Source organism: Mytilus californianus, unplaced genomic scaffold (genome assembly GCF_021869535.1).
Source record: "Mytilus californianus isolate M0D057914Y unplaced genomic scaffold, xbMytCali1.0.p SCAF_7, whole genome shotgun sequence".
NCBI classification, from domain to species: domain Eukaryota; kingdom Metazoa; phylum Mollusca; class Bivalvia; order Mytilida; family Mytilidae; genus Mytilus; species Mytilus californianus.
Window position 1 is genome coordinate 97,483,913 of NW_026262723.1, and position 14,530 is coordinate 97,498,442.

The 14,530-nt window shown below is 30.6% G+C and overlaps 1 protein-coding gene across 1 annotated transcript; it reads left to right on the forward strand.

Annotated features, from left to right (window-relative positions):
* Positions 1-30: 30 nt before the first annotated feature.
* LOC127708819 (alpha-2-macroglobulin receptor-associated protein-like) lies at positions 31-14,126 on the forward strand. Its single transcript, XM_052213971.1, has 7 exons — positions 31-244; positions 1,524-1,665; positions 2,854-3,003; positions 5,906-6,001; positions 7,791-8,020; positions 9,087-9,245; positions 10,491-14,126. The coding sequence occupies exons 1-7, from the start codon at positions 107-109 to the stop codon at positions 10,557-10,559; spliced, it is 984 nt and encodes a 327-aa protein (XP_052069931.1). The 5' UTR covers positions 31-106; the 3' UTR covers positions 10,560-14,126.
* Positions 14,127-14,530: the final 404 nt, after the last annotated feature.

Here is a 14,530-nt window from a genome sequence, read left to right on the forward strand (position 1 = left end):
TTCTGAATCTCTCATGCGCTTCAAATTACGTCTTTTGTCCTTTGTAGGGAAGAGAAAAAGTAACATTGAAATTATATTTTCCATCTAGAATCTTAGCTCGGTTAAAATGAATTTCATGTTTATTCTCTTTATTTTCACATTCACTGTGACACAAATCAGTTCGATCAATAAGTACAAAGAAGATGTACAGTCAAGTCCGTTTAGAATGAACAAGATGAACCAGATCTGGCACAAGGCATTAAAGGTACAACATATGCCTTCTTTTAATCTTTAACTCTATGGATTCTAACCTACATAGACCTTTACTAGACTAATCCTAAACCTAACCCATACCTTATATTTACATTATCTGTAGCCTTAAAATCTTACCATAGCATAAATAGAAACCTCAATAACCTAAAAGAACAGGGATCCCAAAAGTTAAAAAAATATGTGACAGGATACACCTTATTGCTATTTATTCCAATTTGGAACAGTTCTTACATTAAACAACTTTTTCAAGATGTCACAATGAGTTGAAGCTATCTGGGGCACTGTTTAAACAATGTATTGTGAATAAAGCTTTTCAAAGAGGCATGTTTAAACAATGTATTGTGCATAAAGCTTTTCAAAGAGACATGTTTAAACCACCGTAAACACTTCAAACAAACCAGTTGAAGCTATCTGGGGCCCTGTTTAAACAATGTATAGTGCATAAAATATGTTCAAACTGTTTTAAAAACTTCAAACAAATCAAAAATTGGATCATAATCTATAAAAATTTCAAAATACTTGCTTTATAAACTTTTTCTTTCCTCAGCTCAATACTGATGACCTTTGTTTTTGCGACACTTGACACATACTGGAAGTGTTTAAATTAAGTGACTGTTTTTTCGGGATTGGACAAATAGTATTAGGGTGTATTTTTCCCCTTTAGTAGTCGATACTTCGTCAGCTGTAATTGGATGAGCCAGGAAACTCTGTCTTTGACTCAGTCAGTTAGAGGACTGATGATCGACTTTGAAGTTTGAACACAGAGGTCCCTGGTTCGATTCACGGAGGTGAAAGTCATGACAGTGTAATTTTCTAACAGGTCTATTGAGAATCATGCTGTACTGTTACATTTGGCCCCCAAATAAACAACCAACAGTGTATAGATGTGAAATGTATCCAGGGTTTGTATTGTGAAGAATTTTAATGGTGTCTTGACTCTTGAGATGGTTGAAGTGTGATGGGATTGCTTCCACTGAGTAGTAGTTATTATTTTTATGTACATCATGTATTTGATTGTTTGTTATTTAGAGATTATTTCATGGTTAGAGAAATTTCAGCTTTATTTAAGGCAGTGTCTATTTTTGAAAATTGTTTATTTTGTTTACTTGTTTCTGTTTTCATTTTGAATCCTAATGCCATCGTTAAGTCTTTCTACAATTATCTTGATGATGATCTGTGATTGTCTTAATATTTAAAGTGATTTAAATTTTCTTTTTGTGTAGCATTTTTTTTAAAATACAAAAAAGTAAATGACATTGTTTAATTGATAGAGATTAAAAGGGCATATGTTAGCAGACTTATATGCTGACCTAAAGATTCAAGATGGTTTGGAATTACAGCTGAAACGTCTCAAATCTGAAGATATGGATAAAGGAGGAATTAAAGAGGCAGAAGTGAGAATTAAACTAAGAGGTGACCTTTTTCACAAATATTTTTTAAAAGCAGTTTAAAGTAGACTTTGTGTCAGATGTCAAAATTACCATTAAGACATTCCCAATTGAATAATTTTATATATATCTGTTTACATTGAACAATTAAACATTAACAGGTCATTCTTATTAAATCATAAATGAAATGAAACAAAGGGATGCAGTTTAATTAGTGCCTTGTAGCATTGGTATCACAGCTTTTGCCACCACTTTGGGTCTTCCCTCCATAAACCTGGGTAAAAAATCCAACATGGTGGTAAAACTACAGATTTTGGCTAATATCTACCCTGAAAGTTTTAGAAAAATCTGTCTAACCCTTTGAAGTTACTACCCCATAAATGTTGGTTTTTAACTTTTTGACACTTCTTGGCTATTGTTTCAAAAAAACTATAGGTTTAAAGAGTAAATTGCAAAAAAGGTCAGCAAAACATAACTAGTATATATGTCCTCATTAGCAGACTGGCATTATTTCACCTGGTGAGCAACACAGGCTTAGGTAAGTGTCTGATTATTGTTTAATTTCATACTGACAAAGCTTAGGCAAGCCTTGTAAATATTTCAAATTGCCCAAACCTGACCAATGAATGTTGTGTATGGGACTATAGTATAGGTTTAGGAAAATCTAGTCACTTTCACTGAAGAGATTTTGAATGAGGATTTTACATTGTTGATAAAAGCATGCAAAGAATTTCCTCTGTAATAGTAATATCAAGTAGTCAAGAGACACGTTAAAAATCTGTCAATATAAAAATATCAAAAGTTAAAGGGTAAAGAAAAAAAGAATTTGACTTTGTTGTATTTTCTGGATTGTTCACATTTTAAGAAATGGCCTGGTGTAGGATAAAATTGTATTTGCTAAATATTTAGAGTTCCAGCTTAACACAAAAGAAAAAAAGTTCAAATATGCAGTTATATTAATAAAAAGCATTTATTGAAATGTTATTCAAGTATCTCATTCTGTGGTTAGCCATAAATTATGCCTGTAGAATATCATTAGCTTTCATTTTATTGCTTAAAGTCATTCTGAGAAAGGGTAAGTTAACAAATGTATTACATGTATAGTGTTACAAAAAAATGTGTTTCTGTGGAACTTAGCACTACAGATGAATGTATTCTAGTTAAAGTGTAAAATTTCATGAATAAAACTTGATTTTACATCTTTAAATTTTAGATATTGTAAATAAGTATAATTTACAAGATGTAATACACATCCCAGATGTTACCGGTACTAATGAGGCATTCGGTAATGATATACCACCAGAATTTAAAGACAAGAAATTGCAGAAATTGTGGGAGAAAGCAGGGGATTCAGGGTTTTCTGGTAAATTATATAAGAAAGAGTAATATAAAGTAACAAAAATGCAATCTTCTTAATCATTGTGTTATTAATGAAGTCATTCATGTAAAATACTGAACTTCATTTTCCTGAATTGGTCAGATCTTGAATGTTACATAACTCCATGCTTTTTAAAAATCATTTCCATATTACTAGAAATGTATTGAATAAAAAAAAACTATTGGAGAAGGCAACAATAAAGTATTTCAATTTACGAATATTGTTTCTCAATATCAAAGTTTTGTGTAGTTCAATGTTTTTATTCTGCAGTATTTTAATTAAAGAATTAAAAACTTCATTTAAAGGAGTTTGTTTCTGTATTCTTTTAGGATTGTACAACTTCAGATGTTTTAAGTTTTTTTCTACATCTATTAACAAAAATTTGTATGAATTCATTTAATAACCTCTAGATATCTTGGATTTTTTGTCTCTCCTTGACGGAGTCAAAAAGCGAGCGAGACATAGGTATGCTGTTTCTGGCGGTGGCGGCGTTAACAATGTATAAGTTTGTGATTAGGTCTTGTTTATGGTGATTCACTAGTGGTAGGTCAATGATATTTGGTATGCAGTTGTATTAGCATTTGTACATCTCATTTCCATGGAGATTATTTGACCCCGCTCCCTCAGTCATGGTCTATTGATTTTGAAACTTTTGTTAGTTTATATGTATTAGTTTGTGATTTGGTCAGTTTATGAGGAACCACTAGTTATTGGTCAATGATATTTGGTGTGTAGTTGTATAAGCATTGGCATATTTCATTTCCATGGAGATTATTTGGCCCCATCCCCTCAGTCAGGGTCTATTGACTTGGAAACTTTTGCTTAGTTTACATGTATTAGTTTGTGATTAGGTCAGTTTAAGGGGAACCATTAGTGGTAGGTCAATGATAATTGGTATGCAGTTATATAAGCATTAGCACATCTCATTTCCATGGAGAATATTTGGTCCTTACCCCTCAGTCATGGTCTATTGACTTTGAAACTTTTGCTTAGTTTTACATGAATAAGTTTGTGATTAGATCAGTTTAAGATAAACCACTAATGTTAAGTCGTTGATAGTTGGTATGCAAATGTATTGGCATTTGCAAGTCTCATTTCCATGGAGATTATATAGCTCCACCCCCTTATCATGGTTCATTGACTTTGAAACTTTTACATAGTTTACAAGTTAATGTTTGTTTAGGTTTGTTTAAAGGGAACAACTTATGATAAGTCAATGGTATTTGGTATGCAGTTGTATTAGCATTAGCTCATTTCTGTGGAGATTGTTTAGCTCTGTACTTTCAGTCATGGTTCATTGACTTTGAATATATGCATAACTTACATGTTAAAGTATTGCTATTTTAATTTCAACATTTGCATTATCAAAATAACAAAAAGGCCAGACATATCTCTGTGTTAACAGTTTTGTGTCATTGGGATCATTGTATTGATGTAAACCCCACAACTCCTTTTATTAGCTCACCTTTCCAAAGGAAATGTGGGTGTAAACTATTTCAAACATCTTCTCCTCTGAAACTACTGGACCAATTCCAACCAAACTTAAGCTGAATGATCCTTAGGGTATCTAGAATAAAGTTTTTATTTTATTTTCTGTTTCGTCAAAAAACATGGCCACCATGGCTAAAAATAGAAAATAGGGGTAAAATGCAGTTTTTGGCTTATATCTCAAAAACTAAAGCATTTAGAGCAATCTGACATGCAGTAAATATGTTCATTAGGTCAAGTTCTATCAGCCCTGAAATTTTCAGATGAATCTAACAACCCATTGTTGGGTTGCTGCCACTAAATTGGTAATTTAAAGGAAATTTTGCAGTTTTTGGTTATCTTGAATATTATTATAGATAAAGATAAACTGTAAACAGCAAAAATGTTCAGCAAAGTAAGATCTACAAATAAGTTTATATGACCAAAATTGTCAATTGACCCCTTAAGGAGTTATTGCCCTTTAAGGACAATTTTACATAATTTGTTTATCAACGTTTTCTAACTTTAAAAAATCTTCTCCTCTGAAACTACTGAACCAAATTAAACCAAACTTAAGCTGAATGGTTCTTAGGTTATCTAGATTAAAGTTTGTGTTTTATTTTCTGTTTCCTCAGAAAACATGGCTGCCATGGGTAAAAATAGAACATAGGGTAAAATGCAGTTTTTGACTTATATCTCAAAAACTAAAGCATTTAGAGCAAATCAGACAGAAGTTAAAGTACTCATTAGGTTAAGGTCTAACTGCCCTGAAATTCTCAGCCAAATCGGGTATCTGATTTTTAGGTTATTGCCCCTGAATTGATGATTTTAAGGAAATTTTGCAGTTTTTGGTTATTATCTTGAATATTATTATAGATAAAGATAAACTGTAAACAGCAAAAATGTTCAGCGAAGTAAGATCTACAAATAAGTTTTTATGTGACCAAAATTGTCAATTGACCCCTTAAGGAGTTATTGTCCTTTAAAGACAATTTTTCACAATTTGTTCATCTAGTTTGCTTCCTTTAAAAATCTTCTCCATTGAAACTGCTGAATCAATTTCAGCCAAACTTGGGCTGAATGAGTTTCAGAGTATCTAGTATAAATTTTGTATTTTATTTCCTTGTACATCAAGAAACATAGCCACTATGGCTAAAATGGAACATAGCGGTAAAATGCATTTTTTTGCTTTTGAAGAAAATATGACAGATACAAAGAACATTTAAATGGCATTTTTAAGCCACTCATTAATATATATTGAAAAGCAAAAATAATCATTAATGAAAGATTTAAGCAAAAAAATTCAGGTGAGCGATTCAGGCTCTTGAGAGCCTCTTGTTTAAAATAAATATTACAGATGACAAGAAATTTAAAGAAGAAGAAAAGTATCCCAAAAATGTCTTCATAATTTTTGTTTTAGATGAAGAAATGGAAAATCTGAAGAAAGAATTTTGGCATCAACAGCTAAAGCTGGATGAATATGATTTATTGAAGGATGGTTTTAAATCCATATCAGGTTGGTAATAATGAATCAAATTTTGAAAGTTATGGATTTAGAAATAGATATGATAAGGCACAACATCATTTATCTAGCATAGAATATAAATGATTCCACAGGTTATACATGACATGGAAAAAAATGAACCTTCAAACTCTATTATTGTGTGTGAGAACAACGGAAAAAATAAACAAAAATCATAAAGATGTATAAAGGGCCTCATTTTGGTGGAAACCAGGGGGAAATCCTAAGATTAATTGAAACGGGGATGGTCACGGATCCAAAATGAATCTACTACATGTAGTAGGTATTGGTAAGTATAAGGCTAAGCTATAGGAAGAAAGTATTTTATTGTATATTAAATGTCATGTTTACTGTTTATTAAATAAAAAGTACTAAAAATTTATTAAGGAATAATACATTATTCTGCTTTTCTGAAACCTGCAAAAGTCCAGAATTTTTTTTTCATGCAACCAGATTTCAGAAAAAAAATTCTGAAAAAAAAATATGGTCTTATAATTTAAAATTCCTCTGTGTATAACACTTTTGATTTAAGACACAACATTCAAAAATTCAATTGGTGTACATGAGACACCAGTCCTTCATGAAATACTTGGGAATAACCAATATATCAAAAGGAACAACTCTGTTATTACTGCTTTCATCTTAGTAAGTGCTGGAAGGGCTTCAAGAATGAACTTTGTCTCCTTGCACAGTACAGAAAGATAGAGATGACCCCAACTCATCAATAGCTGCTACAGTAAAAAAAAATTAAAGGAAGATGTGTGGCAGTAACAAATAGGAACATGTTTGATGATTCGTTAGGAATATACAAGGCCATTCAGAAATTCATATGCTTACATATTATATCTCCAAAGGTTTGTTCCAGAATAAATAAATAAATGTAGGATGAGAAGGGTCAGACAACACTTCTCTACCTCACCCGGTCCAACAGTAAGGAAGGAATTTGAAAAAAATACATCTGACCTTGACTTCATTTTCATGGTTCATTGTTCAATATAGAATTTCCATGGTTTGGTCTGTTTCTTTTATACTATAAGCAATAGGTCATCTATATTCTGTGTATGGAATGATTGTATTATAGGTTACACTTCTGTAAATATAGACAATGCAATTTCCCATAGGAACTCCCTTTGCAGCTAAAGCTGTGCCACTTTTACTAAAAAGTTTCGTAAAAAATTATATCCTAGAACGGAAAGTTGATATGCACTACTTTTTTAATCAAAGCTCAAAACATAGGGCTGTGCTGCATATTTTCAACATTTATATGCCCCGAACTTCTAAGAGTTTAAACTTATACTAAAATTCTGTACTATCCCTACCTCCACTTTGGGTGTCCCTCAGAATTCAATTATCGCCGCTACCATCTGTTTTTATACTGGTAACATTCCCAAGTTATTTCTCTATGAGATGAAAGATAGAGATCATATCTGGGAACCAGTACTTTAACAAAATAAATATCTATGAATATTATATATCTCCCCAAAAGAGGCATGGCTTGTGAAACAGCTGTATTAACAAAGTGCAACCTAAAGGTGTACATGTATTTCCACCTTGGTTTATCTGACATTGACCTCATTTTCTTGAATCATAAATGTTAATGTGATACTTGTAGTAAAACTTTATATGTAGGACTATCAACATGAAATCAATGATCAGTATAGTAGGCGAGACATTTCAGTGTGTGCACTCTTGTTTTAATTTTCTAGTAATATAAGTAAATTTCATGTATAGATTTCAGATGAGCAATTAAGGCTATAGAATGTATGCCTTTATATATTTTTAGATTTAGACATGATCGACAATAGCTTGGATGGGTTTAACTATGATAAAGAGAACAAAAATCTAAAATTGATGAACAAAGATATAAAAGATGGATATGAAAATCTTGAAACACTTGGATCCAAGAAACATTTTGAAGATGATGAATTAGAATTTAAAGATAAAAGAGTATATGAATTATATGCCTTAGCAAGAAAATCTAATATGACAGAAGCTGAACTGCAGTCATTTATGGTAAGTGTAACAAAAGAATAGTTAAGCTCAAGGTACAGTAGATTTGCTATGTCACAGATTCTAGTAAAATTTTGCATACAACAAAGGCTCATTGAAAAAAAAATGCATTTATCTCTTTTATGTCTGAAATATTACTGAATGAGTTCATTAAAAATAAGTGAAAATTTATATAGAAAGCACATAAAATGGTTGAAAAATGTTTTTAATTTTGTCTTAAAATCATCAAATCTCCAATTACCAATCCATAGATTTTTCTTAAAAAATGGTATGATGTTGATACATAAATTTCTGTTTGATTGATATAAAATAATCACAGGGTCAATGACTTTGTTTTTGGTGTATTAATGAATCTGTTACCTAATTGGTAATGAAAACGTCAAAAATCTATGAATCAGTATTTGGAGAATTGATAATTTTAAGATAAATTTAAGAGCATTTTTGCCGATTTTATCCTATACAAATGTTCACCTATTTTAAAAGAGACAAATGCATTATTTTTTATATTTTCAGTTGGAGTTCAATGAGCCACAGTTGTATGCACAATTGTACCACAAACTGTGACATAGCCCATTTACTGTATCTTGACATTAAACATCCTTAAACATTGAGCAACACTCTTACTGTATAATGAGCTATAAAAGGTGAAAACCAACAACCTGATTTAAACTAAGGCAGACTACAACCAAGCCCACTTTAGCAAGGGTCTTACTACCTGGAGAGGGATAAGTCTGTGGATGTAAGCAACTATACATCACCATAATGCCTTCAACAATGAGCCTATCAATATTGTATAGTCAGCTATAAAAAGCCCTGACATGAAAAAATGGGAAACCTTTCAATGCTGCAATAGTGTTAAATAATCAACAGTCTATCAATTACTAGTTTTAAAAATGATTTTTAAAAAGGTTTGTTTGTATTTAATTGCTCAGTTTCATTAATATGAAAAACAAGAAATTACCGGTTCAATAGTTAAGTATGAGCTGATTTACCATTCTATAGAAGAGTAACTAAATTTTATCACTTGTATATATTAGATAACTATATTCTGGAAATTATTAATATTCAGGAAGAGTTACGGCACTTTGAACACCGAATTGACAAACATGAATACTTAAAAGAAGAAGTTCAGATTGCTGAGAATGTTCTAGGAAGAGAAACTAAGGATGGAGAAATGCCACAAAAACATGTCTTATTAAAACAAAAGGCTTATGAATATGGAAGTAAGGTTAGTTTTAACCCCAGTTGAAGGTAATTTTATGTGTGTTTTTTATGTACAGGTGTTTGGCTGGCCCCTTATGGAGATCCATTCTATTCTCTTTATCCAACAAATGGGAGAGCATAGGTATCAATGTATAAACACTGCTCTCATTTCTTTTTATTAGTTCAGTCTTGTGTTTTCTATTTATTCTGTAGATCTCTTAACCTAAAGCCATGTGATCTTTTGCTATCATTTGGTGTCCCATCATACATAACTCTTGGACTGCTGAAGTTAAAGAGAACCAAGACATTTTATTGGATGGTTAAACTAACTTCTGTATAAATATAAGGAGATGTGGTATGATGCCAATGAGACAACTATCCACCAAAGTTCAAATGAAGTGGATGTTACATCATGTAAGGAATTATAGGCAACTGTACGGCCTTCAACAATGAGAAAAACCTATACCGTATGGTAGACTATAAAAGACATAAAAATATGAAACAATTCAATTGAGAAAATTAATGGCCTAATTTATAATAAAACAATTTACGAAAAACAAATATGACAGACATGAACCAACGACAACCACTGAACTACAGGCTCCTGACTTGGGACAGGCACATAAAGAATGTGGCGGTTTTAAACATGTTTGTGAGTGTTCAACCCTCCCCTAACCTGGGACAGTGGTGTAACAGTACAACATAAGAACAAACTATAAAAATCAGTTGAAAAAGGCTTAACTCATCAGATGGATACAAATAGAAATACATCTAACAAAAACACAGAGTGGATGGGTACTTATACATCCCAAAAACAAAAAGACACTAAGTACAGATCTGAGAGTACCCGCAGTTACTGACAGCTAGTTCAAAGCCAATAACAACTAATGAAAAAAATCATGCATCTAAGACTAAAATATCAATCAGTACACATCCAACATCCAGTTCATTTGGTTCCCATCTGATAACAGACATTGCCAAAAAGAGGTTTACAAAATTGGCTGAAACCAAAATTTTCTTTTTGATACCCAATAAACCAATTGACACCAAATATGATTGAACATTTCCATGTATAAACTATTCATTGAGTATTGTAACTTCGATATCCACTATATCCATGACCAACCAGTATAACTGTCAGGGATATATCAGAATTGCTTGAACATGTAATATGGCAACCAATGTGACTAATTTTCTCACCAGAACCTTGTTTCTCTTGTGACTGTTGGCCCACTGAATTAAAATCATTTAATGTTTGTGAATTTTTCAGGTTAAGAAATACCATGCAGAATTGCAAAAGAAAGTAGATAAAGCTTTAGCAGGTCATATGGAACTGTGATATAGAACAGTTCTATTGAAATAATAAAGAACCAGTTACAGGGAAACCAGTGTGATAATGCAGGGCATATGAAATTATACATCTCTGACAAGTATTTGTTAATAGACAAGAATATTCAGATAGCATTTTTATGGTAAAGTTCAGATGAGGCAGCTTTTAATATATGTATAAACTAAAATTGTAAGTCATAGACAAATCTAACATGTTATAAAATTTCGATTGTATTAAAAGTGAAGTATATATGATTACCGCCATTAAAAGCGTTTTTTTTTGTGCAGAAAAATTTTGAAAAATTATAAATCTGTCTCTACAGATTAAGTATGTAAATGGACTTAATTTAAGGGTTTCGTGAAATTTTGCATGTAACTAGAGTACATGGAACTGCCCCTATGTAGGAAACTGATGCATGTAATTCATATGTATCACCAAACGACATTAAGTAAACATTTGATAGTTAGAGCTTTACCAAAATTAACCATGATTATATAACCTTAAATTTCTAGAAGGACATGTATTTTTAGAAACAATGTTGATTGGAATTATTGAACTTATTTTTTTTTTTATATTAACACTTCTATTTTATGAATTTTGAGTAAATTATATTTAGAATTATAATAGTATATATATACCTTTTCTCTTAATATTAAGATACTGGTCAATTATACTAATAGAAGATAAGATCTAGTCATACTTCTTGTATTTATATGAAATAAAGTAACTACTGTATTTCTTTAGAAAACACATTTACGCTAACACTGCATTCAAGAAGTATAAAAAAAATTAAAGCTTACATGATATTATACTAAAATTGACTTGTTTATTTTCAGAAAAAAATGACTTAAAAATATAAAAAAGGTTCTCTAGGTTTATGTGTAATTAGTGAGAATATGGATCTGAGCCTTATGGACACTTAATTTGATATACATGTATATAGTTACAAACTACAATTTTACTATTTCCTGTCAAGAATAACATAAAAAAAACAATATTGAATTTTCATGTTAAAAAATAATATCTTGATTGTAAACAGGAGTAGCAAGAACAAAATTCTGTATCATGACGTAAATTTGTTTTCTTATCATTTATATTTCGTTCTTGGAATGGGTTAGAGGGTTAGAGGTGTTACACATATTTAAAAAAAAATTCAATCGTAAGAGGCCTCAGAAAAATACTCAGACATATTTTATTTTTTTATCATGCCTATGTTACATGAATATAGATGTATAATTCACTTATAGCTATGATTGAGTATGTCAATGTTAAAGTTCATAGATAATTTTGTTACATGTTTAACTGCTAAATAAATTCATGTGTATGGTTGTGAACAAATGGTTTGATATGATTAATAAACTAACTTCACTGAGAAATGAATATGAGGAAATCAGTGGCGCACATCTTGGTTGTCTGCATTGCTTTTTTAAAACTTTTATCAGGATATCTTGGCTTTCCTAATTTTTCATTATTAAGCAATCAGTCATTTTATTATAGAATAGATGTCATATTTAAATATTTACATGTTTTTAGTAAATGTTGCATTTCAAAAGATCTGTATTTGAGGATTTGTGCTCTAGTTTTTCCTCTGATAACTTGCATTTTTTTGTGTACTGCTGATTCATTTGATTTGATGGTGCTTCAATATTTCATAATCTATTAAACACAAGATTGATATTTCATAGATTCCAAATGTTTTTTTTTTTTTTACTTATAGCTCAAACTAGATCATGTGTTGTGAAAGTACTTTTAATCATAGATGCCAGATTTTTTAATGTATTTGAAAATTATTGGGTCAAAATTTTTTACATTTGTAGTATTTATAAAATATAGTAATTTTTTTCTTTCTATTTTTATATTAAAATTTATGACTATGATAAAATCATGAAGTTGTTACCAATGGAATAAAAGTATTTTGACAGGAATAATACTGTTTATTATGTTAGTTTGTTAGTGCTTTGGATTTTTAAGGTGTGCTTTCAGGTGGAAAATATGATTTCTCCAGCCTGTATATGTAAATTTTACTTACCTGCAGGAAAGTTACTTAAATTATGACTTTCCTGCCAAAGTAACAGGGAATATGAAATTTCAAAGCACTGACAGCCATGAAGAGTCAAACTATTTATAATGAAATAATAGTAACATAGACATTCCAGTGTGATATTGTAGTAAATACATTTATATATTTTATATTGCAATATTTATGTATAATACGTCTGCTAATTTAATTGTTTAAATGCTATTATTTTCCATATATTGAAAATAAAGTGCAAAACTTAACGATTACAAATTTTTAATCTACCCCCTTGATTGAGTAATATAGAGATGCTTATTTACAAAATCTATTTATAGATGTTGGCTTAAATATTTAAGTCCAGATGATATTTTGATATTATAAGCTCTAGACTTATGAAATCTTTGTTCTAGTGAAGAACATAATATATTCTGAATTTTGTGTAACACTATGACCAGAGTTCTGACCATGTGTTGAGAATCTTGCTAGTGAAAGTTTTAAAATCAAAAAAAAAATTTTTTTAGTTTGCAAAGATCTTCCAGTTCAGTTCCACTGGTTTGAATATATGTTCTCAGGCAGGAGGACAAATTTAGATTTGGTGTTGAATTCGGATCGTCATACCAGAATACTGGGATTGTGCAATGTAATTTTTAAAGAGGGAGGAAGTAATAAATTTTCAAACACAATAAAGTTTACTGATGTTTCAGAGAGTAGATTTTTGTGCTTTTCATATGACCTTTGGTCAGTCTGTATAAAGTTTTTATTGTATTATGTAAAACCAAAAAAACAACTGCCAATGTCAGTCATCAAATCATGTTTTTTTTTGTTATTATCTTAGAAGGTATTCAGTGGTTGTCGTTGGTTCATGTCTGTCATATTTGTTTTTCGTAAATTGTGTTGTTATGAATTAGGCCATTAGCTTTCTCAATTGAAGTTTCATATTTTTCATGTCGGTGCCTTTTATAGCTGACTATACGGTATGGGTTTTTCTCATTGTTGAAGGCTGTACGGTTGCCTATAATTGCTTACATCCACTTTATTTGAACTTTTGTGGATAGTTGTCTCATTGGCAATCATACCACATCACCTTATTTTTTTATATATATATATATATATATTGTTTACCTGAAGAAATAATTTTTTTTGTACATAATAGACTGAAGCATGTCATACATCACGTCATACATCACATGAATATTTAATATAGTTTCATGATTTAGGACAATAAAACTACAGCCTAGTATAACATGGATTAATAATTCAATTAAAAAATCAGACTTGGTGGCATTGTTGATTGATTATTGTTCCCTGAAGCATCTTATATTGTTTCTTATAGATCATATATATTGCTGAATAATCTGATTACTTATTGATCTCTACTATGAAGAATCTCAAATCAATTATATTGCTAAAAATGTTATTATATTGTTTTTTAATTCTCCATCCTCGGTTAACATTGATTAGAACCATAGTTCTATTATTTTTACTAGTCCAATTAATCTGTTATTTTGTATGAAGAAAAAATGATCAACTTGCAATAAATTAAAAATCTTTCTGGTTTGTTTGGTGTGTTTTTCATTTATCATTAAAAGTCCATTTTGGTCATGGTACAGTAGATGGGATATGTCACAGCTTTTGTAAATATTTGGCATACAATTTTGGCTTGTAGAACTATAACTGAAAATTGAAAAAATAGTGCATTTGCAGCCTTCCCTGTGTCTATAGCAGTGTCCTTTGATCTTCATATATTACAGCTTTGTAAGGTTTTGTATACATCCTTGGCTTTCAAATATTCAGCTTTGAGCGTTCCCGATGAAGGTTAGTCCAGAAAAGCACTTCGGACTCATGAAATTTAAAAATTGTTGTTTTCATTTTTTTCAAGGATGTTTAACCTGGAATTTTCACTGAAGTCCTTATGTTTGACCTGACATTGATATGTTTGACCTGAACTTTGTCTTGCATCATT